Raw genomic sequence first — 27,668 nt, 5'->3', positions numbered from 1 at the left:
ACAAAGACAATATGTTATCAAGCTCAGCCACTTATCTTTCAATCATCTACTGTAAACTAATCTATCAATACCAGAGGACGAGGTAGAACTCTGATCATCATCAAACCACAGGTCTAAGAGCTCAATCAGTGGATAAACTGCAATTGAACACCCTAAAATATTTCCCTAACTACCCACTGGGCACAGATGGCCATTCAATTTCTAGTTTTGATTTTCAGTTTTGTTTGAGTTGTCAACTAACATGAATTCAACGTGAAATCAACAAAAATTCTGGTAAAAGTTGGGTGAACAAAAAAATGGGAAATGCCCTTAAATTGATGACTTGGTTTTGAAATTACAGATATTCCAGAAATCCTTGTTGGAGGATTCCAGATTTCTTGCTTATTCCCTCCCGATTCATGGAATTTTCTAAATGTCACCTGATTTTTGCAGCTCTATCCCTAACAGATACTACCATTCATGAGAGAGACAGATTACACATCAATTGCCTATGCTGCTCCAAGACAAGAATGTTAAAAAGCAATATCTCACTGTTCATCCTTATAAGACCCCAGAAATTGGTTATGAAAGCAAAGTAGAGTTACAAAGTAGACATAATAAACCCTTGGCACACAAAACTAGAAGACTAATACGAAAAGAGGAGAGGCAACCTTTAAACACTGATCAAGCCCAGACTTGGACTAGATTATTAATGTAAAAAGACATTGAATGAACAGTTTAATTTGTATCAATTGAGAGAAATGTCATTACTCTCACTAGGGTACTATCTTGAAAAACATTTATGGTACATCTTGTGTGTGATGCTAAGAAACTATTCAAAAAACAATGCAGGGATTAGCTTCAAATGAGAAAGGCTAATCTAGCCTGACCATACTGCTAAAGGCTACAATTGTATTCATTCCGCTGTTGTTCCAAGTTGAGCAAAGGGTATTAATTTATAATAGATTCAAGAATGGTGTCAGCTACGGACGGCAAGGGTATTTATTCACTGTCTTCAATCAGTATTCCTCTGTGTCTGCCCTCCTCACACTCCCTACCAATCTGTGATTCACGCAATATCCTGGCATTAGCGTGCTGCCAGGCCAAGAGGCAACAATGTTTAGAAACTTGCCATCTGGGTCACAAATGCCTTGTACGTTGGAGTGGTAGTTCTTTCTATTGACATAAGTCACTTTATGGTCCATGGGATTGCTCCCATCAATTGCTCCACAGACTCGTGGGAACCTTCCTATGCTGTACCAAGGATGTTCTGTTTGGCTTGGGTGGGAAATCTGATGAACCTCATCTTCTGAAGGTTTTCGTGACTCTGTCCACAACTCTACACCCAGATGACTTGAGGACTTAAATACTTCACCCATCACTGACTGGAAACTTCCTGTAGTGAAATAACACAGGGACATTAAAACCTGTAGAACTGGCAGCAGTGCATGATTCCTTGTTTTTGCTTCTAGGTTTTCCTGTAGCATTTCTGTTATTGCGCTTCTGTCGAAACGGTAGTTGGCCATCAGACATTATCCATGGAATTTTATCATTCCCTAAATAGGGAAATGGGGATACCTAGTCAGTTGTGCAACTGAATGCATTTAACTGAAATGTGTCTTCAGCATTTAACGCAACCCCTCTGAATCAGAGAGGTGCAGAGGGCTGCCTTAATTGACATCCATGTCTTCGGCACCTGGGGAACAGTGGGTTAACTGCCCTGCTCAGGGGCAGAATCAGATTTTTACTTGTCAGCTCGGAGATTTGATCCAGCAACTTTTTGGTTACTAGCCCAAAGCTCCTACTCGCCACTCTACCTGCCACTAGACAAATTTATTTATTTATTTATTTATTTATTTCACCTTTATTTAATCAGGTAGGCAAGTTGAGAACAAGTTCTCATTTACAATTGCAACCTGGCCAAGATAAAGCAAAGCAGTTCGACAACATACAAAAACACAGAGTTACACATGGAGTAAAACAACATACAATCAATGATGCAGTAGGAAAAAAAATGCTCTTTGAACATTTTCCTGCTGTTCTTCATCAGACATGATATATTCAGCAATGGTCTCAAAATGTAGCTAGCAGTTAAGGGAGCTCAGAAGGGACCTTAAGTTTATTATGTCAAATTTGCCCAAAGTGTTTTTCAAATTAGTTAAGGGTAACCTTAAGTGTGACCTCATATTTAAAGGAAACTTAAGGTAAATATTACATTATTTTTAAGATATCTCTTAAGGAATACACTTAGGAAGGTTTTATGCAACCCCTCACTCCTCTCCTCCAGCACTGACAGTTCTCTGGCTCATTCACCATCTTTCTCTGGATTTAAAATGTCAAGCTCAATTTTTTTTTATTGTTGAATTTAAGACATATAATCTACTTGCAGTGAAGCCGCTCAACATCTACATCACATTAGTCATCTAACAGACTCCCATCCAGAGCGACCCACAGAAGCAACCAGGGTCAACGCACTGCTCAAGGGCACGTCAACAGATCTCACAAGGTCAAAAATGGGGACCCGAACCAGCTATCCATCAGGCACCGGCACAAGCTCCCAACTGCCAGGCCACCAGCCCTCCAAGATCCCCCCTACAGTCACCCAAGCGCTGCCCCTCAACCATCTGAGACCCACACAACCCCCAAGAAAAAAAAATATGATTCCATTCCCCACCCCCAAGACCCCAGTCCCCCAACTCAGCTACAAAATTAACAAAAGAGAAAAACAAAGGAAAATAGTGCAAAATTGCCTCTTCTTATCCACTTTTTTATTTGGCTTTCCCATGACTCAAATTGAGTAGGGAGACGACTAGCCTAGGCTACGTTACGTGATTATTAAAGGACCTCTTCACTAGCTGACCAGCACTACCGGAACCTGTGTCAAGATCAGTTACTTACCCCACCAGCCCTCCTCATAACCTCTACTTACAAATAAGAGAGCAGGTCTGGAATCAGTGTCGCAGGATAGGATGATTACAGAGAAGGATCACTAGGCTTTTACATGGTCTTTCTGGGAGGCATAGAGGCGGCAACTTGATTTAAAGCTGATCGCTTTTATTAGAATGTCTACAGTGGGAACAGTGAAACAATTAGTAAATTATGCCGCGAGAGCTACTGATTCTGGGCAAATAGGTTCCAGAACAAGGTCAGGTGCTGGATCCTGTTCCAGCAGGATCCACCTCAAATTTAGCCCTGCCTGAAAGGCTATGGCTATGTCAATGCAAAAATGGAGGACATTTCTATAGAGCAACTGAAACAAGGAGTGGTTGAATGCTAGAGAGAATACAGTAGACGGCATCCGTCAAACGAGTGATTTATGACCTATTTTATGGGTCACGGGGTTATGCCCATATATGTACATCCTGTCCTTCCATTCTCACGCTCTCGAGTGAGTGCTTATGCCCATATATGTACATTCTGTCCTTCCGTTCTCACACTCTCGAGTGAGTGTTTATTTAACCAGATAGTGCATCTGTTTATGTTAAAGCTTAAAGCTGTCATGATGATTGATGTGTAGTGAACTCGTTGAACTGTGGAATGTGTTTGAACATTTCAAAGAGTATGGCCCCCCCTGTTGTAGGGAACTTATGTATATGAAAACAGTAATGTCCGGGGGTATTGGACAGACGCAGTATAAGTAATTGTTGTGAACACTACAAGCGACCTCGATAAACCCCAGAACAATAAATAAGAAATTAAAATAAACCCAGAACACTAAAGAAGAAATTAAACATGTCTCCTAGACAAATTGTAGGTCTACTGTGTTCCTCGTGTCAAGAACACAATGACAAAACCATCAAAGACATTCTTTGGGAAGCACCTGATTGTTTTAATTGAGTGCTGGATATGAGTGACGGCCATATGGGTTACATTTTCCAACCGGACGATTCAACTGTGAAGATTTTCACAAACAGCGGCCACAGCACCATTTTTCAAACAAAAGCAGGGAGTTTTTCTCCTGCGCTGCGGATGAGAGAATGGCTTAAGATACGGCTGGCGCTATGCCAGATCGAACAGGCTCTGAGTGGGACAACCCTGCCTGGGTACGCACTGGAAGAGGAAGTCTGCGGGCGAGATGATTTGAAAGCCATAAGAATCTCTTCAGTGGCATATAGTCTAGACTCCAAAGTGACAGTTTTAGTTTGTGCCCAATTCGATAGTTCCAATGCAACCAAATCAGTTAGTTCGTATGTATTTTCAAAAGCCTGCACGGAGGTCAACTATTTTGTGCCAGTCTTTAGCTTTAGGTGGGGGGATTATCATACATTCCTGAACATGCTGAAACAGCTGGGAAATCTTTTCCAACATCGTGAACAATTACGCCGCTTGGCGCTTCTATCCTTAAGACAGACCCAGGGCCTAAAGGCAAGACGTTTGATCTATCCAGGGAAAGAAAGCATACGGAACCTGGGGGGAGCGGGATATCTTGCGAGGAAGAGACACTGTCTGAACCGGGCAGACCGTGAAGATGGGGATTTAGACACGGATGGCTGTGTTGGCTGACCATAGAGCCTGCCCTTTTTCAGTAAGAAAGGAATAGTAAAATTGTTTAACTAATGTTTTAAAAGGTCTGTACTAAAGATTTAGAATTAAATAAAGGGTTTTCAAATTGTACCTTCCCTTTAAACGAAAGGAGTCTCAGTTTTTCTCTCTCTCTTTCGGTCTCAGAGAAAGGCTTCTCGGAAAGAGGTGTGTGTGTGCGCGTGTGTGTGTGTGTGTGTGTGTGTTTCAAAACAATGTATTTTTCGGGGTGTGTGTGTCTCTGCAAAGGTGTTTCAAAACATAGTTTTTTTTCGGGGGTATGTGTGCCTCTGCAATTGTTTGAAACAATTCAACATTATGGGGTCATTTGCACATAGGTTGTCTCCAAAAAAAACAGGTGTTATTTCCCGAGGATGTAGGGACCAACAAACAATGCCCAGGCTGTAAGTTCATTCCATACTTTGACACAGTCAGGACACAGCCTTTACACATGGAGAATTTTGAAGGTGAGGATGTGGAAATAATACATTCGATTTTGTGTGTCTTAGGTAGTTTGTGGGAAATGTTTGATATTACATGGTAGCTATTACAGCACGGTTGGAACTCTCTCTCCCTCTAAGGTTTCCTCAAATATTAAACCGTTGATATCTTCTATGGGCTAGGTGGCACGTCACCGTTCCACTCTATTCAACAGCCAGTGGAAGAGCGTGGCGCGAAATACAAAACCTCAAAAATGCAATAATTTCAATTTTTCAAACATACGACTATTTTACATCATTTTAAAGACAAGACTCGTTAATCTAACCACATTGTCCGATTTCAAAAAGGCTTTACAGCGAAAGCAAAACATTAGATTATGTTAGGAGAGTATCACACAGCCATTTTCCAAGCAAGCATATATGTCACATAAACCCAAAACACAGCTAAATGAAGCACTAACCTTTGATTATCTTCATCAGATGACACTCCTTGGACATTATGTTATACAATACATGCATGTTTTGTTCAATCAAGTTCATATTTATATCCAAAAACAGCTTTTTACATTGGTGTGTGATGTTCAGAACATGCATTCCCACCCAAAACGTCCGGTGAATTTACAAAATTACTCACCATAAACGTTGACAAAATACATAACAATTATTTTAAGAATTATAGATACAGAACTCCTTTATGCAATCGCTATCTCAGATTTTAAAATAGCTTTTTGGGACGAAAGCACATTTTGCAATATTCTGAGTACATAGCTCAGCCATCACGGCTAGCTATTTTGACACCCGCCAAGTTCGGGGCTCACTAAACTCAGAATTACTATTAGAAAAATGGTATTACTGTCACGGTTATCGTCGGTGAAGGAGGACCAAAATGCAGCAGGACTGTGTTCATTTTGAACATTTATTAAATCAAAATGAACACAAAACAACAAAACGAACTCACGATACACCAAAAGTCTTCTCAGGCTCATACTTGCTAGACAAGAAACAATCTCCCACAAAACCTACACCAAACAATTACCCATATATAGGACTCTCAATCAGAGGCAACGAGGAAACACCTGCCTCCAATTGAGAGTCCCAAACCCAATCAACCTAACATAGAAATACATCAACCAGACTACACATAGAAATACATCAACATAGACCATAACTCAAAACCCGGAAATAATAAATCAAACGCCCTCCTAACTAACACACCACCCCGAACCACATAAAACAAATACCCTCTGCCACGTCCTGACCAAACTAAAATGACAATTAACCCTTATACTGGCCAGGACGTGACAATTACCTTTGCTGATCTTTGTCAGAATGCACTCCCAGGACTGCTACTTCCACAAGAAATGTTGTTTTTGTTCCAAATAAGCCAGAGTTATGTCCAAATACCTCCGTTTTGTTTGTGCGTTCAGGTCACTATACAAAGGGTAATGCGCGAGCGCATTTCGAGACAAAACAATTCTAAATGTTCCTTTACCATACTTAGAAGCATGTCAAACGCTGTTTAAAATCAATTTTTATGGTATTTTTCTCGTAAAATAGCGATAATATTCCAACCGGACAATAGTGTAACCGGACAATGGTGCTAACCCCGGAAGCACCTCAAGAAACAAAAACTCCAAACAACAACAAAAATCCCCCTAAACTAAAGGGAGGGAAGGGAGGGTGGCTGCCGTCAACGACGGCACTGTGCTACACCCTCCCTCCCCAACCCACCTATCCTGGAAGTGGCTCAGGTGCGGGACGTAAACCTCTCTCCACCTTCGGTGTCGTCCACTTTGGTGGCGCTGATAGCTGCGCCGGGCAGACGGGCCACTCGGGCTGGGCCGGAGGACAGGCGGGCCGCTCTGGCAGCTCCGGGCAGTCTGGCCACTCTGGCAGCTCCGGGCAGTCTGGCCACTCTGGCAGCTCCGGGCAGTCTGGCCACTCTGGCAGCTCGGAACAGGACGAGTCGGACTGGGCTGACGAACTGGATGCCTGGTGCGTGGTGCTGGTATTATCTTCACCAGACAGCTAGCACGCACCTCAGGACTATGAATAAACGCTACTCCAGATGATAACATTAGGACACGCTCTGTAGGGCGAATGTCGTGCCTAAAACACCAACACAGTAGCTCTCTCATCCTTTTCTCCTCCAATTTTCCCATCAACTGCCTTATAGTCTCTGTTTCTCTTTCCTCCACTTTTCCCCTCACTAGCTCTGGTTCCATCCTCGGCTCCGCCGATCTGTCCGTGTGCCACCCCCCAAAAAATGATTGGGGCTGCCTCTCCGGTTTAAACGCCAGTCGCGTTCCTCGGTAGCGTTCCCGGTCCTCACCGAATTCCCCTTGCTCCTTCCTCTGCTGCTTGGTCCATTTTTGGTGGGAGATTCTGTCACGGTTATCGTCGGTGAAGGAGGACCAAAATGCAGCAGGACTGTGTTTGTTCATTTTGAACATTTATTAAATCAAAATGAACACAAAACATCAAAATGAACACAAAACAACAAAACGAACTCACGATACACCAACAGTCTTCTCAGGCTCATACTTGCTAGACAAGAACCAATCTCCCACAAAACCTACACCAAACAATTACCCATATATAGGACTCTCAATCAGAGGCAACGAGGAAACACCTGCCTCCAATTGAGAGTCCCAAACCCAATCAACCTAACATAGAAATACATCAACCAGACTACACATAGAAATACATCAACATAGACCATAACTCAAAACCCGGAAATAATAAATCAAACGCCCTCCTAACTAATACACCACCCCGAACCACATAAAACAAATACCCTCTGCCACGTCCTGACCAAACTAAAATGACAATTAACCCTTATACTGGCCAGGACGTGACAATTACCTTTGCTGATCTTTGTCAGAATGCACTCCCAGGACTGCTACTTCCACAAGAAATGTTGTTTTTGTTCCAAATAAGCCAGAGTTATGTCCAAATACCTCCGTTTTGTTTGTGCGTTCAGGTCACTATACAAAGGGTAATGCGCGAGCGCATTTCGAGACAAAAAAATTCTAAATGTTCCTTTACCGTACTTAGAAGCATGTCAAACGCTGTTTAAAATCAATTTTTATGGTATTTTTCTCGTTAAATAGCGATAATATTCCAACCGGACAATAGTGTATTCATTCAAAGAGAAAAGAAAAAACAGCATGGTCGCGGGACTGCGCATCTCCAATCTCTTTGTCACTAGGCAAACCACTGACAAACTGTGCTAGTATACTCTGCCCAGAGACAGGAGATTCCTCAATCCGCTTTCTGAAGACTTTAGAGAGCCAATGGAAGCCTTAGAAAGTGCAACGTAACCCCAGAGATACTGTAGTTTCGAAAGGGACTAGAAAGAAAACTACAATTTCTCAGACAGGCCACTTCCTGCTTGGAATTTTCTCAGGTTTTTGCCTGCCATATGAGTTATGTTATACTCACAGACACCATTCAAACAGTTTTAGATACTTCAGAGTGTTTTCTATCCAAATCTACTAATAATATGCATTTTCTCGTTTCTGGTAGAGTAGTAACCAGTTTAAATCGGGTATGTTTTTTATCCGGCCGTGAAAATACTGCCCCCTAGCCCAGACAGGTTATATATGGTTTTTACAGATATTCTAAAAGTGGAGGACATCGAATTTTCTGGTATGTTTTTATGTCAAGTGTATGTATTTTTTAAGTTAAAATGTACATATTTCGTATAAATATATTTTAATAATGTCTATAGCATAGCCGACATTTACACAGCTTCTACCGGGAATAATTGATTTGGATCATCCAACATCAGCTGTTATAACTATCCATGTTGAGGATTCAGAGGAACAAATGGCGGCCGGTGTTTTTACGCAGCCCTACGTCCACAAGCTACTTTCAACGTAAGTCCAAAAAATAAAAAGGCTTAATAATCTTTCTACATTAAGCATTAACCTGTTTGGGATAGGGGGCAGTATTGAGAATTTTGGAAAAAATATGTGCCCATTTTTAACTGCCTCCTACACCAACTCAGAAGCTAGAATATGCATATTATTGTTCAGGTTTGGATAGAAAACACCCTAAAGTTTCTAAAACTGTTTGAATGGTGTCTGTGAGTATAACAGAACTCCTATGGCAGGCAAAAACCTGACAAGGTTTCATGCAGGAAGTACCCTGTCTGACAAGGAGTCGTGCGTCTTGCATCTGTTTATTGAAAAGTAAGGATCTTAGCTGTAACGTGACAATTCCCAGGGCTCCGATAGGCTCTCAGAACCCGGGAAATACCTGAAGGTTGACGAGGCAGCCTCAGGCTGAAACATATTATCGCCTTTGGTAAGTGGCGGATCAGAGGACCTTTGAATGAGGCGCGTGCACGATTCGCCCCTGTGGAGAAATTTAACTCGGCTGTTTAGGCTCATTGCATATTCCCGGTCGGAATATTATCGCTTTTCTACGAGATAAATGGCATAAAAATTGGTTTTAAACAGCGGTTGACATGCTTCGAAGTACGGTAATGGAATATTTAGAATTTTTTTGTCACGCCATGCGCCATGCGCGAGACCGTGATTTAGTATTCTGATAGTGTCTAGAACTCACGAACAAAACGTCGCTGTTTGGATATAACGATGGATTATTTGGGACCAAACCTACAGAGGAGAGGGTACCCAGGACATACATAGTAAAACATCTAAACATGATAATTTCAATGCTGTAAATGGCAATGATGAGGAAGACAATGTGCTGATGTATGAAGCGACCAAACAGCTTGATACAGTCAATTCTGAGGTAGAAACAATATTCATTGAAGATATTCTAAAACTGGAGGACATCGAATTTTACGATATGTCTTTATGTCAATTGTATGTATTTTTTAAGTTAAAATGTATATATTTTGTATAAATATATTTTAATATTATTTAAAACGTCTATAGGATTCCCAGATGCTACTGGGAATAATTGATTTGGGTCATCCAACATTAGCTGTTATAACTATTGAAGATGCAAAAAGGGGTTTTAAGAAATACATTTGTGTGATTGAAATTTTTTTATTATTATAAAAAATAATATATTATTATTATCATAATCTTTATTATTATGTTACAGGCGAGACATACCCAGAAAATTCAACGTCTTGTCAAGTGCTCAAATTTGTACAGCAGCCCCATAATCACATACAGTAGCGCCAACTTACAAGAATTTGTTTACCAGGCAGTGATGGAAACATTTTAAATGAGCTCTACTTCAAACATACAATGATATATATTTGATACAATTAACCATTCAAAACTGTTGTTAGAATATCACTTCTCATTGTGTACATTTCAAGGTTTCACAAACATAAAACAACTATCTAATTAATGTTTCTCGTACTAACACACTGTTGAGTTTCCTATTTACTAAAGAACAATCATTAAAACCTGTTAGGGCTAGGGGGCAGTATTTACACGGCCGGATAAAAACGTACCCGATTTAATCAGGTTATTACTACTGCCCAGAAACTAGAATACGCATATAATTATTGACTTTGGATAGAAAACACCCTAAAGTTTCTAAAACTGTTTGAATTGTGTCTGTGAGTATAACAGAACTCATATGGCAGGCAAAAACCTGAGAAGATTCTGTACAGGAAGTGCCCTCTCTGACCATTCCTTGGGCTTCTTGACTCTTTTTATTGAAAACTTAGGATCTTTGCTGTAACGTGACACTTCCTACGGCTCGCATAGGCTCAGAACCCGGGAAAAAGCTGAATGATGTAATTCCAGCCCCTGGCTGAAAAACATTAGCGCCTTTGGTAAGTGGTCTATCAGAGGACAATGAGACTGAGGTGCGTGCACGAGGCGACCCCATGTTTTTATTTTCTCTCTCTTTGTACTAAAACACAGATTCCCGGTCTGAATATTATCGCTTTTTTACGAGAAAAATGGCAAAAAATTGATTTTAAACAGCGGTTGACATGCTTCGAAGTACGGTAATGGAATATTTAGAATTTTTTGGTCACGAAACGCGTCGGGCGCGTCACCCTTCTTTACACTTCGGATAGTGTCTTGAACGCACAAACAAAACAGAGGATATTTGAACATAACTATGGATTATTTTGAACCAAACCAACATTTGTTATTGAAGTAGAAGTCCTGGGAGTGCATTCTGACGAAGAACAGCAAAGGTAATAACATTTTTCTTATAGTAAATCTGACTTTGGTGAGGGCTAAACTTGGTGGGTGTCTAAATAGCTAGCCCTGTGATGCCGGGCTATCTATTTAGAATATTGCAAAATGTGCTTTCACCGAAAAGCTATTTTAAAATCGAACATAGCGAGTGCATAGAGGAGTTCTGTATCTATAATTCTTAAAATAATTGTTATGTTTTTTGTGAACGTTTATCGTGAGTAATTTAGTAAATTCACCGGATGTTTGCGGGGGTATGCTAGTTCTGAACGTCACATGCTAATGTAAAAAGCAGATTTTTGATATAAATATGAACTTGATTGAACAAAACATGCATGTATTGTATGACATAATGTCCTAGGCGTGTCATCTGATGAAGATCATCAAAGGTTAGTGCTGCATTTAGCTGTGGTTTGGGTTTATGTGACATTATATGCTAGCTTGAAAATGGGTGTCTGATTATTTCTGGCTGGGTACTCTGCTGACATAATCTAATGTTTTGCTTTCGTTGTAAAGCCTTTTTGAAATCGGACAGTGTGGTTAGATTAACGAGAGTCTTGTCTTTAAAATGGTGTAAAATTGTCATATGTTTGAGAAATTGAAGTAATAGCATTTCTAAGGTATTTGAATAACGCGCCACAGGATTCCACTGGCTGTTACGTAGGTGGGACGATTTTGTCCCACCTACCCTAGAGAGGTTAACCTGTTGGGGCTAGGGGCAGTATTTGCACGGCCGGATAAAAAAACGTACCCAATTTAAACTGGTTACTACTCTTGCCCAGAAACGAGAATATGCATACAATTAGTAGATTTGGATTGAAAACACTCTAAAGTTTCTAAAACTGTTTGAATGGTGTCTGTGAGTATAACAGAACTCATATGGCAGGCCAAAACCTGAGAAGATTCCATACAGGAAGAGCCCTGTCTGACAATTTCTTGTCCTTCTGTTGCATCTCTATCGAAAATACAGCATCTCTGCTGTAACGTGACATTTTCTAAGGCTTCCATTGGCTCTCAGAAGGTGCCAGAAAGTGGAATGACGTGTCTCCTGTCTCTGGGCGAAGAACAGCAGGAGATTTTGTGAGTGGTCAGGCTGGGGACAGTGACACTGGAAATGCGCGTTCATGAGAATTCTCCATTTTTTTCTTTCAGCCTTTGAATGAATACAACGTAGCCCGATTTGTATATTATCACTATTTTACAAGAAAAATAGCATAAAAATTAATTTTAAACAGCGTTTGACATGCTTCGAAGTACGGTAATGGAATATTTTGAATTTTTTTGTCACGAAATGCGCTCTCGTGTCACCCTTCGGATAGTGACCTGAACGCACGAACAAAACGGAGCTATTTGAATATAACTATGGATTATTTGGAACCAAAACAACATTTGTTGTTGAAGTAGAAGTCCTGGGAGTGCATTCTGACGAAGAACAGCAAAGGTAATCCAATTTTTCTAATATAAATTCTGAGTTTAGGTTGTCCCAAACTTGGTGGGTGTCAAATTAGCTAGCCTGTGATGACCGAGCTATCTACTCAGAATATTGCAAAATGTGCTTTCGCCGAGAAGCTATTTTAAAATCTGACACCGCGATTGCATAAAGGAGTTCTGTATCTATAATTCTTAAAATAATTGTTATGTATTTTGTGAACGTTTATCGTGAGTAATGTAGTAAATTCACTGGAAGTTTGAGGTGGGTATGCTAGTTCTGAACATCACATGCTAATGTAAATATGAACTTGATTGAACAAAACATGTATGTATTGTATAACATAATGTCCTAGGAGTGTCATCTGATGAAGATCATCAAAGGTTAGTGCTGCATTTAGCTGTGGTTTTGGTTTTTGTGACATATATGCTTGCTTTGAAAATGGCTGTGTGATTATTTTTGGCAGGGTACTCTCCTGACATAATCTAATGTTTTGCTTTCGCTGTAAAGCCTTTTTGAAATCTGACAATGTGGTTAGATTAACGAGAGTCTTGTCTTTAAAATGGTGTAAAATAGTCATATGTTTGAGAAATTGAAGTTATTGCATTTTTGAGGTATTTGTATTTCGTGCCACGCGATTCCACTGGCTGTTGACACGCCCAGACAGGTTAAAGGGATATTTAATTGCTTCTTTTTATTTTTTCATCTACCATAGGTGCCCTTCTTTGCTATGCATTGTAACACCTTCCAGGTCTTTGTGGATAAATATGTGTTTGAAATTCACTGCCCGACTGAGGGACCTTACAGATAATTGTATGTGTGGGGTACAGAGATGAGGTTGTCATTCAAAAATAATGTTAAACAATATTATTGCAGACAGAGGGAGTCCATGCAACTTATTATGTGACTTGTTAAACACGTTTTACTTCCAAACTTATTTAGTCTTGCCATAACAAAGGGTTGAATACTTATTGGCTCCAGACATTTCAGCTTTTCATTTTTAATTCATTTGTAAAAAAAAAAAAAGAAAAAAAAGAAATGTCAAAACATAATTCCACTTTGACATTATGGGCCAGTGACAAAATAAATCAAATTTTAATCAATTTTAAATTCAGGCTGTAACACAACAAAATGTGGAGAAAGTCAAGGGGTGTGAATACTTTGTAAGTGCACTGTATCCCTTTAAGCTGCGACTCATATGGCCCATATGAATGATCCATGGCCTCAGGCCTTGTTTCAGAACATAGAGATTTTACAGTAACCCAATGAATGATGAGGTGTTATACAACATCACGGGTTCAGTAGCAGCCATCCTTCCAGCTGCCGTCTCTCAGGGCGCTTAGCGCAGCCAGGCTCTTTGGTGGGGTCAATAGACTGCAAGAAAGTGAGAGGGGTCGAGAGAGAGAGTAATAGATAGAGAGATAGGGAGGGAGGGAGATATATTTATATAGAGAGAGAGATTCAAAGATACAGTCACTCAGGATGAAATGGGAAAGTTGAGTCATACATTTAGACCCAATCGTATGAGGTTATTTTGCACGGCTAATGAACGTGTTTTGTATTGGTTATGAAGTTCTTATGTAGGTACCCTTCATATAAAGTGTAACAACAACAACATATTATAGCAATACTGCTTCCTCTCATACTTTTCTATTTAACATGATGCTCGATAAAGTACCCACATTCTTGAGGCTACAATAACCAACTGAAGGTAATAATATATAATATCATGGATAACATACAGTAGATAATCTATAATCATATTATTTTTTATAGCACGATAATGTTAATTTGGAAAGTATAAAAGACAGGCATCTTTTCACCCTTACTCCGAATGACCCTATTTACCTGTGTGTGGGCTGGGCAATCTTGCTGGGGCGAGGGGTGCCACCGGTCCCTGTGAAGGAGGCGGGTCGTGGTAAGGCACTACGGGGGGTGGAGGAGGGCTGGGGGACACCACTAGGGATGGTGACTTTGAGGGCCTGGGGTGCACTGCTGGGGATGTTGTGAAGAATGGCAGAGGTAGAGAGGGTGTTGGAGGAGGAGAAGGGACCCTGTTGGACCGTGGGGCTGACATAGGCTGTGGCCTTGACAGGGTGTCGGGGGGTTGTGTGGAAGTTTCCCACACTCTGGAACCGCTGGCTGAGCTGGCCGGTGGAGGGAACTGAAGGCAGAGGAAAAGGAAAGAAGGGTTAGTCAGTCATCAAACTATTCTAACCCAAGAATGTGAATAAATAGGCTTAAATAAACAGGTGATACTGGCAAGCACAGTGTGCGGAATGTTCCTTTTCTGTTAAGTCATTGTGTAAAGAATCAACATATTTTATACATAACAGGTATCAAAAAATTTTTAACTCTGTAAGAGGAGGTGGAAAACAATAAATCAAAATAAAGGGCAAGGCAGTGTGCAGGATTCCTGTACTGATACGACTGATGGTAGACCAAAATGGGAGGGATCTTACTGGAGGACTGAAGTCGTGCAAGCCCATTGGACGAGTCGAAGCTCTGGCTGTTCCGCATGGTTATTGGCAGGGAGGAGGGGCCAGATGAGTGATTGACAGGAGACACCAGGCTTGGAACAACACTGGGATCGCAATGCATGCTGGGAGCTCGGATCAGGTTGGGCATGCTTCTCCGCAGCTTGTCTACGTAACCATGGAGACACAATCAAACGTCCACAGTCAAACGAGGGAAGTTAAAAATCCATTGCAATCAAACCTGGAAGACATGCATGAAATGTATTACTCTTCATTTAGGCCAGTGTTCTTCAGTCCTGGTCCTGGAGATCAACAGGGTGTGCAGGCTTTTGTTCCAGCTCAGTGCCAACACAATTCAACTACTCAAGGCCTGATGATCAGCTGATCAGTTGAATCAGATGTGTTAGCATTGGGCCAGAACAAAAGCCTGCATACCCTGTGGGTCTATCAGGATGGAACACCCCAGCTCTAGACTGACCTGTGCTGGACCTGTATCCATATGTGTCCGCGATGAGTCTGGAGGGTCCGGAGAATTGCTGCTGGTACTGGGACAGCCCACTGAGGGAGTACTGAGGGGTGGAGGTGCTGCGTCTGCTGCACTCCCTGATACTGGAGATACTGGAGAAGGTGTGTGAGTGAGACAGGCTGCCCCACTGCATGGACCCGGTCCGTAGCAGCCGAGGCTGGGGTGGAGGGAGCTGGTTGTAGCCCTCCTCATCCTCCTCTTCCTCTTCCAGGTCCATCTTGCTGCACCGGAGTGAGAAGCTGGAGCTGCGACGGCTGGCCGTGGTCGAAGAAGAGGTAGTGGCATACTCCTGACGCAGGCCTGATGAAGGAAGACATACAGTACCACTCAAAAGTTTGGGCACACCTACTCATTCAAGGGTTTTCTTTATTGTAACCTTCGTGTTCCTTGATAACAAACATGTATGCCACCTGTAAATATGAATATAATTGTTAAATGAAGAGCCTAGTTGATTTAGCCACGGAAAACGATAGGAACCTTCCCTCTAGCCACAATTCGCTGAGATAATGGATGGGCCAGACATGCCAAGAGATGAGTTCGGATTGGTCTGCCATGTAGCACGCTTCTGTCTATAACATGAGCTGGTCAGTAGGTAATCCTTTCTAACGCTGCTTTTTTGAAAGATATCAAGGAGAACTGCAAAAGTATTGCTAATACTCTCCACTTTCTGGCAGAGCGAGTTTTGAAATCAGTGTTGGAAGCAGTGTATGATAGCTAAGACGTTTGATTGCAAATATGCGGAGGGAGTCAAAAAGAGAACACCTGTCTCCAGATTACTCTGTGTAGTAATATTATTTGCAACGCCGATCCATTTGCATTGCTAGTTATAGCCTAATGTTAGCTAGCTAGTTTACATTGAATCTTGTTGGTTAGCTTTCACTACCTGTAGATTCATGCAGGGTAGTAATTTTATGATTTGGGATTATGGTTAATTGTTTATCTAGCTACATCTCTAAACAAGACTTCACTATGCAAGTAACCATTTCGCTGTACTGTTTACACATTCTGTATCCTGTGCATGTGACAAATAAACTTTGATTTTATTTGATATACTGTGTGTTTACCATAGACTGTCATGTGAAGAACAACATGAAGAACACCTGCACCAAAGTCAAATTAGGATATAACGTTAGGCCAGGGCTCTCCAACCCTCTTCCTGAAGAGCTACCATCCTGTAGGTTTTCACTCCAACCCTTTCCTAGCACACCTGATTCTAATAATTACCAGGTTGATAAGGTGAACCAGGTTAGTTACAACTGGCGTTGGAGCAAAAACCTACTGGATGGTAGCACTCCAGGAACATGGTTGGAGACCCCTGCATTAGGCCAACGAGACAGTGTCCAAGTTCTAAAATTCTCTGGTAGAATGCCTTGCTTTTATCTTGTCACACTCACAACCTTAAGCTATTTTCTGTAATTAGCTCACCATTAACTTGTAAACAATGATCTTGTTGTGACTTTATTTTCATTTAATAATTAATATAAATTAGCTAAAGTTAAGACGTTGTCAGCTACAGTGCATTTCGGAAAGTATTCAGACTGCTTGACTTTTTCCACAATTTGTTACGTTACAGCCTTATTCTAAAATGTATTAAATTATTAATTTTTTCTCAATCTACACACAGTATCCCATAATGACAAAGTGAAAACAGGTTCAGAATTTTTGAACATTTATTCAAAATAAAAAACAGAAATACCTTATTTATATAAGTATTCAGACCGTTTGCTATGAGACTAGAAATTGAGCTCAGGTGCATCCTGTTTCCACTGATCATCCTTGGATTGTTTCTACAACTTGATTGGAGTCTACACTGTGGTAAATTCAATTGATTGGACATAATTTGGAAAGGCACACACCTGTCTATATAAGGTCCCACGGTCAACAGTGCATGTCAGAGTAAAAACCAAGCCATGAGGTCAAAGGAATTGTCCGTAGAGCTCTGAGACAGGATTGTGTCGAGGTACAAAATCTGGGGAAGGATACAAAAAACATTCTGCAGCAATGAAGGTCCCAAAGAACTCAGTGGCCTCCATCATTCTTAAATTGAAGTTTGAAACCACCAAGACTCTTCCTAGAGCTGGCCGCCCACTTAAACTGAGCAATCGGGGGAGAAGGGCCTTGGTCAGGGAGGTGACCAAGAAACCGATGGTCACTCTGAAAGAGCTCCAGAGTTCCTCTGTGGAAATGGGAGAAACTTCCAGAAGGACAACCATCTCTGCAGCACTCTGCCAATCAGGCCTTTATGGTAGAGTGGCCAGACGGAAGCCACTCCTCAGTAAAAGGCACATGACAGCCCGCTTATAGTTTGCCAAAAGGCCCCTAAATGACTCTCAGACCATGAGAAACAAGATTCTCTGGTCTGATAAACCAAGATTGAACTGTTTGGCCTGAATGCCAAGTGCCACGTCTGGAGGAAACCTGACACCATCCCTACGTTGAAGCATGGTGTTGGCAGCATCGTGCCATGGGGATGTTTTTCAGCGGCAGGGACTGGGAGACTAGTCAGGATCGAGTGAAAGATGAACAGAGCAAAATACAGAGAGATCCTTGAAGAAAACCTGCTCTAGAGCACTCAGGACTTCAGACTGGGGCAAAGGTTCACCTTCCAACAGGACATTGACCTTAAGCACACAGCCAAGACAACGCAGGAGTGGCTTCGGGACAAGTCTTTGAATGTCCTTGAGTGGCCCAGCCAGAGCCCGGACTTGAACCTGATCGAACATCTCTGGAGAGACTTGAAAATAGCTGTGCCGCGACGCTCCCCAGCCAACCTGACAGAGCTTGAGAGGATCTGCAGAAAAAAATTGAAGAAACTTCCCAAATACAGTTGTGCCAAGCTTGTAGCGTCATACCCAAGAAGACTCAAGGCTGTAATCGCTGCCAAAGGTGCTTCAACAAAGTACTGAGTAAAGTCTGAATACTTGTGTAATTATGATATCAGTTTTTTATTTTTAATACACTTGCAAAAGTTTCTAAAAAACAGTTTTTGCTTTGTCATTATGGGCTATTGTGTGTAGACGATAAGAAAAAAATAAAGGGGTCTGAATACTTTGTGAATGCACCATTTATTATATGGTCATTATTGGAACTGGCTATCCAGCTAACTTAACGTTAGCTAGCTAGCAAAAAAGCTAGAGAGGAACCAAAACATTGTTTAGAAAGTTGTTTTTAGTTGCATGGTATGCTAGATTGACATACACTAAATGTATTTTTAACCAGGCTGCTGATGTCATGCAGCCTGTCGTTTTTGTGTTTATACTTTTTCATAATGACAACGACAAGTTTGATGTCGGATGACAATAGAATGCTCATGATGCAACAACTGTATAGAAACATACACTACCATACTCACTCTGTTTAGCACATGGCCTCACATGTGAATTCTTAAAGAGATGGTTGGGGCTTGAACGGGGGGAGGGTGTGAACGATGCTGGATGGGTGTAGCCAAAGAAGAGCTCTCCAGTAGGTGTACCAAAACATTCAAGGGCCATTTTTTCAAAAGTGGGGTTACAAATTTATCAACTTTCAAAGCAGAATTACTTTCCCATTGTTCCTCAGCTGTAGTGTAGGATATACAACTTTATAGCTCTGAGTTTCTACTTTTATCCAATGTAAAAAACATAATTTGAAATTTTGCTACATAAGATCGAGCCGGTCGGTCACATTTATGCTTCATGGTAGTACAATGAACAAAATATATTGTTAGCATATACAGCTACATATATTCCTTCCACATCATCTAGCGTGTTTATAAGGTGTATCCAAAACAAAATGTTATTGAGTTTATTGTTCATTTCTACTTGTACAATTCCCAACTGATGAAGATATTTATCATTACAAAAACAGGAGAGTGTACTCTACTCACTCTCCTCCTGCAGTCGAGCCATGACCTGTACGTCCGTCATGTCCTGTAGTTTATAGCCCATAGATATAGTGTCATCCTCCAGCTCTGAGGTGCCCACCTCACTATCCATGGAAGACTGGGGGCTGACCGCAGCATGCTGCCGACTCACACCTGCAACCACAGAGGACACGGTAATGTATGCTAATGTACGGTAATGAATAATAATATATTTATTTTATATAGTGCTTTTCATTCAAATGAGAATCTCAAAGATGCTATAAAAACAAACAAACAGATATAGGGTTCTGGATGATGGTCTTCCACAGCTTCAGATGATAATGAGATGGTAATGTACGGTAAAGTAATGTGTTGTTAAAGCTAATATATGAATTCACTGCAGCTCCTTTCCTGTTTCTGTAGTGTACTGAACACAATAGTTCAGTGCAAGAAGATGTGAATAAAAATATGAGGTGAATACAAATATTTTTGGAATAGTGTGATATATTTCAGTTGATGGTATTGCTGTGGAGTGAGCATGCTGCCGTACTGTTGGTGAATTAACATATTTCAGTGTGAGTTATTACTTTCAAGGACAACATGATCACTCATGGAATTATGGGTCTTCACCTCTTTTAACTCAGCAATGGTACATCATGCTTCATAACAGTGATGAGTCTTACTGTGGTAAACCGAGTTAAGGCTGCAGGAGGGGCTCCCTGGGAGAGTCTGCTGCTGGAGCAGGGGATGGCAGGATGCAGAGAATGGAGCTGGAAAAAAGAAAGAGAGGAAATGGGTTCAAAATAGAGAGGGAGAGCCATAGAAAGCCTTGACACTATCCCAAATCAACACCTTGCCCCTACACACAATATCCCATAATGCCAACGTGTTTACAAATTAATAAAAAATGAAAAGCTGAAATGGTTTGAGTCAAGTCTAAATAAGTTCAGGAGTAAAAATTTGCTTAACAAGCCACATCATTTTACATTTTAGTCATTTAGCAGACGCTCTTATCCAGAGCGACTTACAGTAGTGAATGCATACATTTCATACATTTTATCTCATTTTTATATATATATTTTTGTACTGGCCCCCCTTGGGAATCGAACCCACAACCCTGGCGTTGCACACACCATGCTGGCGTTGCAAACACCATGCTCTACCAACTGAGCCACAGGGAAGCTTACATAAGTTACATGGACTCACTCTGTGCAATAATAGTGTTTGACATGATTTTTAAATGACTTCCCCATCTCTGTACCCAACACATACAATTATCTGTAAGGTCCCTCAGTCAAGCAGTGAATTTCAAACACAGATTCAACCACAAAGACCAAGGAGGTTTTCCAATGGTTCACAAAGGGCACCTAAGGGCACCTACTTTCATAGCAGACACGTTGTATTCCTTCTTGCATCTATGCACTCTCCTCCTCTCACCTTTTCCCTTCACTTGTGGACTTCAATGCACAACACGTCAGCTGTATGTGACCAGGCAAAAAAAACCTTCCAAGCCAAACCAAATCAATACCGCTACACACAGCCCAAATCATTGTCACCATATTAGCTAAAGTAATATCATACTCAATATAGCTAATAGAACACAATAGTAAACCCGCTACATTCATGCAGTAACGTTATAGTGTACAATGAGTAAGAACTTTAGCACTTACACCGGCAGGCCCCGGTGTCAAAAAATGTGGAAAACCAAAAGCTTACCTTGACTTCAAATCAATTGAAATTGTATTGGTCACAAACACATACAGTTGAAGTCGGAAGTTTACATACACTTAGGTTGGAGTCATTAAAACTTGGTTTTTAACCACTCCACAAATTTCTTGTTAACAAACTATAGTTTTGGCAAGTTGGTTAGGACACCTACTTTGTGCATGACACAAGTCATTTTTCCAACAATTGTTTACAGACAGATTATTTCACTTATAATTCACTGTATCACAATTCCAGTGGGTCCGAAGTTTACGTACACTAAGTTGACTGTGCCTTTAAACAGCTTGGAAAATTCCAGAAAATTATGTCATGGCTTTAGAAGCTTCTGAAAGGTTAATTGACATAATTTGAGTCAATTGGAAGTGTACCTGTGGATGTATTTCAAGGCCTACCTTCGAACTCAGTGCCTCTTTGCTTGACATCATGGGAAAATCAAAAGAAATGCCTGAAAGTACCACGTTCATCTGTACAAACAATAGTACGCAAGTACAAACACCATGGGACCACGCAGCCGTCATACCGCTCAGGAAGGAGACGCGTTCTATCTCCTAGAAATGAATGCACTTTGGTGCGAAAAGCGCAAATCAATCCCAGAACAGCAGCAAAGGACCTTGTGAAGATGCTGGAGGAAACAGGTACAAAGTATCTATATCTACAGTAAAATGTGTCCTATATCGACATAACCTGAAAGGCCGCTCAGCAAGGAAGAAGCCACTGCTCCAAAACCTCCATAAAAAAGCCAGACTGCGGTTTGCAACTGCACATGGGGACAAAGATCGTACTTTTTGGAGAAATGTCCTCTGGTCTGATGAAACAAAACTAGAACTGTTTGGCCATAATGACCATCGTTATGTTTGGAGGAAAAAGGGGGAGGCTTGCAAGCCGAAGAACACCATCTCAACTGTGAAGCACGGGGTGGAAGCATCATGTTGTGGGGGGTGCTTTGCTGCAGGAGGGACTGGTGCACTTCACAAAATAGATGGCATTATGAGGTAGGAAAATGATGTGGATATATTGAAGCAACATCTGAAGACATCAGTCAGGAAGTTAAAGCTTGGTCGCAAATGGGTTTTCCAAATGGACAATGACCCCAAGCATACTTCCAAAGTTGTGGCAAAATGGCTTAAGGACAACAAAGTCAAGGTATTGGTGTGGCAATCACAAAGCCCTGACCACAATCCTATAGAAAATTTGTGGGCAGAACTGAAAAAGCATGTGCGAACAAGGAGGTCTTACAAACCTGATTCAGTTACACCAGCTCTGTCAGGAGGAATGGGCCAAAATTCACCCAACTTATTGTGGGAAGCTTGTGGAAGGCTACCCGAAACATTTGGCCCAAGTTAAACAATTTAAAGACCCACTGGGAATGTGATGAAAGAAATAAAAGCTGAAAGAAATAATTCTCTCTACTATTATTCTGACATTACACATTCTTAAAATTAAGTGGTGATCCTAACTGACCTAAGACAGGGAATTTTTACTGGGATTAAATGTCAGTAATTGTGAAAAACTGAGTTTAAATGTATTTGGCTAAGTTGTATGTAAACTTCCGACTTCAACTGTATTTAGCAGATGTAATTGCGCGTGTAGCGAAATGCTTGTGTTCCTAGCTCCAACAGTGCAGTAGTGTCTAATAACTCAACAATACAAAAATACACACACATTTTAAAGTAAGAGAATGAAATTATGAAATCTTAGGCCGAGCAATGTCAGAGTGGCATTGACTAAAATACAGTAGAATAGAATACAGTATATACATATGAAATGAGTAAAACAGTATTTAGCATTATTAAAGTGACTAGTGTTCCATTTTTAAAGTGACCAGTGATTCCATGTCGGGGTATATAGGGCAGCAGCCTCTAGTGTGCAGAGTTTAGTAACCGGGTGGTAGCTGGCTAGTGATGGCTATTTAACAGTCTGATGGCCTTGAGATAGAAGCTGTTTTTTCAGTCTCTTTTAGTCCTTCCTATAACATCAGGTGCTGTAGGTGTCCTGGAGGGCAGGCAGTGCGCCCCCGGTGATGCGTTGAGCAGACCACACCACCCTCTGGAGAGCCCTGCGGTTGCCGGCGGTGCAGTTGCCGTACCAGGCGGTTATACTGCCTGACAGGATGCTCCCAATTGTGCATCTGTAAAAATTTGTGAGGGTCTAATTGGCCAAGACAAATTTCTTCAGCCTCCTGAGATTGAAATGCGCTGTTGCGCCTTCTACACCACTCTGTCTGTGTGGGGTGACCCTTTCAGATTGTCAGTGATGTCAGTGATGTGTATGCCGAGGAACTTGAAGCTTTTCACCTTCTCCACTGCGGTCCCGTCGATGTGGATTGGGGCATGCTACCTCTGCTGTTTCCTGAAGTCCAAAACAGCTCCTTCATTTTGTTGACGGAGAGGTTATTATCCTGGCACCACTCCTCCAGGGCCCTCACCTCCTCCATGTAGGCTGTCTGGTCATTGTTGGTAATTAGGCCTACTACTGTTGTGTCATCTGCAAACTTTATGATTGAGTTGGAGGCGTGCGTGGCAACGCAGTCATGGGTGAACAGGGAGTACAAGAGGGGGCTGAGCACACAACCTTGTGGGGCCCCTGTGTTGAGGATCAGTGAAGTGGAGGTGTTTTTTCCTACTTTCACCACCTGGTGGCAGCCCATCAGGAAGTCCAGGACCCAGTTGCACAGGGCGGGGTTCAGACCCAGGGCCCCAAGCTTAATGATGAGCTTGGAGGGTACTATGGTGTTGAAGGTTGAGCTATAGTCAATGAACAGCATTCTTACATAGGGATTCCTCTTGTCCAGATGGGATAGAGCAGTGCGATGGCGATTGTATCGTCTGTGGATCTATTGGGGCGTTATGCATATTGAAGTGGGTCTAGGGTGTCAGGAAAGGTAGAGGTGATATGATCCTTAACTAGCCTCTCAAAGCACTTCATGATAACAGAAGTGAGTGCTACGGGGCAATAGTAATTTAGTTCAGTTACCTTTGCTTTCTTGGGAACAGGAACAATGGTGGACATCTTGAAGCAAGTGGGGACAGCAGACTGGGATAACGAGAGATTGAATATGTCCGTAAACACTCCAGCCAGCTGGTCTGTGCATGCTCTGAGTACGCAGCTAGCGATGCCGTCTAGGCCTGCAGCCTTGCTAGGGTTAACACGCTTAAATGTCTTACTCACGTTGGCCACGGAGAACGAGAGCCCACAGTCCTTGGGAGCGATCCACGTCCGTGGCACTGTGTTATCCTCAAAGCTGGTGAAGGTGTTTAGCTTGTCCGGGAGCAAGACGTTGGTGTCCGCGACGTGGCTGGTTCTCCCTTTATAATCCCTGATTGTCTGTAGACCCTGCCACATAGTCTTTTGTCTGAGCTGTTGAATTCCGACTCCATTTTATCTCTGTACTGACGTTTTCCCTGTTTGATTGCCTTACGGAGGGAATAACTACACTGTTTGTATTCAACCATTTTCCCAGTCACCTTTCCATGGTTAATTGCGGTGGTTCGCGCTTTCAGTTTTGCACGAATGCTGCCATCTACCCACGGTTTCTGGTTTGGGTAGGTTTTAACAGTCCTAGTGGGAACTACATCCCTTATACACTTCTTGATGAACTCAGGCACCGTGTCTGTGTATACATCAATGTTATTCTCAGAGGCTACCCAGAACATGTTGAATAGACCTTAGCACAGGTACTTCCTGTGTAATGGTGTACGCTGCAAGTTCTGGGAGTGAAAACATTTCATAAATGAAACAAACAGCGCACCGACATGAAACAGATACACATACAATGACGACTGGGGAAGGAACCAAATGGAGTGACAAATATAGGGCAGGTAATCAAGGAGGTAATGGAGTTCAGGTGAGTGTCACAATGCGCAATTACACTTAAGATGGTGACAGGTGTGCGCCATGACAAGAAGACTGGTGGCCTAGAGGACGGAGAGGGAGCACACGTGACACCCTGTTTGAGTTTCTTCCTATAGGAAGGGAGGAGCAAAATGTAGTCATGATCTGATTTGCCAAAGGGAGAGTGGGGGAGGGCCTTGTAGGCATCCTGGAATTGGCTTGGCTTGAGGGGGAATATACACAGCTGTGACTATAACCGAAGAGAATTTTCTTGGGAGGTAATATGGTCGGTATTTGATTGTGAGGTATTCTAGGTCAGGTGAACAAAAGGACTTGAGTTTCTGTATGTTATCACAATCCCACCATGAGTAGTTAATCAGTGAGTGAGTGAGTGAGTGAGTGAGTCATGCACGAGCGAGTGACTTACTGTAAGGTGTGAATAATAATATGAGAGAAATAAAATACACGTTTATGGACAAACGATCAATCAAATGTTCACCACTCTGTCTATTCTGGTTGGATAGTGGTGAGAAAATTAAGTGTGTCAGTTCATGTTGTAGGCTTTGATAGTACTGGCCACAGTGCAGGATATGTTACCTGTGGACTCTGTGTTTAGTGCAGCAGGTTTAGTGTAAGGCAGGATGGGGCAGCTGAGGGGAGAGATCCACTCTGTGATGGAGCTGTAAGGACGGACAGAGGACACCAGACACGAGTTGCTGATGCTTCTCCTCCACTTGCCTGGGGAAAAGAGCACATGGAGGTTAGATTGAAATGCTTAGACTGACAAATAAGAACACACACACATATACACTCTGAGCATATTTTCAATTGACTGAGCACAACAAGCCAATTCCCAAAGTCACTTGTTCACTGCACCAAATGCAAAATGCAATATTCACAATACTTTTGACATGTTTTAATTTTATAGTGTCTAGTTTTTTTATAATATATTTTTACATCATAAATGTATCAATTGACATCAATTTATGTTGGAAGGTCAAATCATACATGGATGTGGCTGTAAATACTACATTATCATCCTTTATGTTCCATGGGACAAAGTGGATATAGTCACTCCATGTGCAACTATTTGGAATTACAGTGTACTGCACAATGCACAGCTGAAAAACCTGGGTTGTATAATATTCGACTCATTATCAAAATGTAAAACTGATACATTTTGTCAAGTAGAGAGAAGTGATACAGTATCAGTTGACAAGTCACATAGAAAAGGTGATTTTGTACAATGTTGCATAGGGCACCACTGTGCTTCAAAAATATGTTTTTTTCTGTAGCCTACTGCTTTACAATACTCACACAATACACAATTTATGATAGTTTATTCTATGAATGTACTGTGTAAGGATAATGGAACTCTAAGACTGACATATTTAATAAAACATTTTAAAATAATCTAGTTATAGCCAAATACTGTATGGAAAATGATATTTTCCATCTACTATTCATCTTCACTTAAAAAATTACCGTTTTCAAAATAATATATTTAATTTTTTACTATTGAATGAAATGTTATTTATGTAAACGGTGAGCCTATCACTATCTGATGTACTGGTGGCTAAACAAAATGTTGTCAAGGTACTGTATTTCACATAAAGTGTTGTTCAACTCCAATGAAAGCTCAATCAAAGATTATGAACATACATGCAAGACAGGGGTCATTACAAGTGTTATTGGTTTTGAGTTTTGTACAAAGACATTTGAAAATATCTGAAAATGGTGCTAAAGTGATTGAAAAACAGTAATATTTCAGATTGTAAAAACTATTGTGTAAAATCTCTGCTTGGGACAGGGAGGGCTTTAACAAACAGATGAGTTTTGCAGCTGCAGCTTGTTGGTTCATGGATATTTAGGGGGAATAATTAGGGATTGAACCATGTAAAATACACACCCAAAAAACTAAATGTGCTCCCTTCAACATCCCTAGTGTACTGGCTGGAACACAGAGTGCATAGTGATTACAAGATATGGAAATGTGTGGAGGCTCTGTGTGCACATACAGCAAACTGAGTTTATTACCAGCTGCGTTTGAAATTCCCTATATAGTACACTGTTTTTGAACATAATGAAGTAAACTGTATAGGGAATAGGGTGCCATTTCCAACGCAACCCCAGTTATTGGTAGGCAGCAAGGCACATGACAAAGAGAGAGAGAGAGCAGTGTGTTAGCATTTAGCGTACTTCACACACAATTAGCCTTACCACCACTGGGTAAAATTAGCAATTAGCATTTGTCTTCCTGGGGTCCAAACCAGATTAAGGCAATTATATCACCATTTTTTTCACACAACACATTATTACACCACTACTCTACAACTACATATCTACATATCTACAATACAAAATGTATAATACCACAATACAACAATGTTACAAAATTACAATGTACGTGTGTGTAGCGTGCAAGTGTGAGTGTGTGTTGCGTATGCATGTGCGTGTCTTTTCACAGCCAGCATTATCCATTTTTAAAATCAGATTTTACTGCTCACTTGAGTTACTTGATGTGGAATAGAGTTCCATGTAGTCATGGCTCTATGTAGTACTGTGCGTTTCCCAGAGTTCTGTTCTGGACTTGGGGACTGTGAAGAGACACCTGGTGGAATGTCTTGTGGGGTATGCATGGGTGTCTGAGCTGTGTGCTAGTTGACTGAACAGACAGCTCCTTGCTTTCAACTTGCTTTCAACATTAGTAGTGATGCAATCAATCTCTGCTCTACTTCGTGTACACTGAAGGCCCA

The 27,668-nt window shown here is 41.4% G+C and overlaps 1 protein-coding gene across 1 annotated transcript in view; it reads right to left on the bottom strand.

Annotated features, from left to right (window-relative positions):
- Window positions 1-13,635: 13,635 nt before the first annotated feature.
- The window catches only part of LOC115160591 (SLAIN motif-containing protein 1), a 41,321-nt gene continuing 27,288 nt past the window's right edge, over window positions 13,636-27,668 (bottom strand). The window contains exons 3-9 of the mRNA XM_029710781.1: window positions 25,510-25,650; window positions 20,040-20,126; window positions 19,381-19,530; window positions 15,468-15,815; window positions 14,975-15,157; window positions 14,361-14,676; window positions 13,636-13,886 (exon numbers count right to left, since the gene is read on the bottom strand). Of these exons, the coding sequence (XP_029566641.1) occupies window positions 13,811-13,886; window positions 14,361-14,676; window positions 14,975-15,157; window positions 15,468-15,815; window positions 19,381-19,530; window positions 20,040-20,126; window positions 25,510-25,650 (1,301 nt within the window). The 3' untranslated portion in view covers window positions 13,636-13,810. The remainder of the gene's footprint in view (window positions 13,887-14,360; window positions 14,677-14,974; window positions 15,158-15,467; window positions 15,816-19,380; window positions 19,531-20,039; window positions 20,127-25,509; window positions 25,651-27,668) is intronic.

This window comes from Salmo trutta, chromosome 24 (assembly GCF_901001165.1).
Source record: "Salmo trutta chromosome 24, fSalTru1.1, whole genome shotgun sequence".
In the NCBI taxonomy this organism is placed as follows: domain Eukaryota; kingdom Metazoa; phylum Chordata; class Actinopteri; order Salmoniformes; family Salmonidae; genus Salmo; species Salmo trutta.
This window is presented reverse-complemented; position numbering and strand designations above follow the sequence as displayed.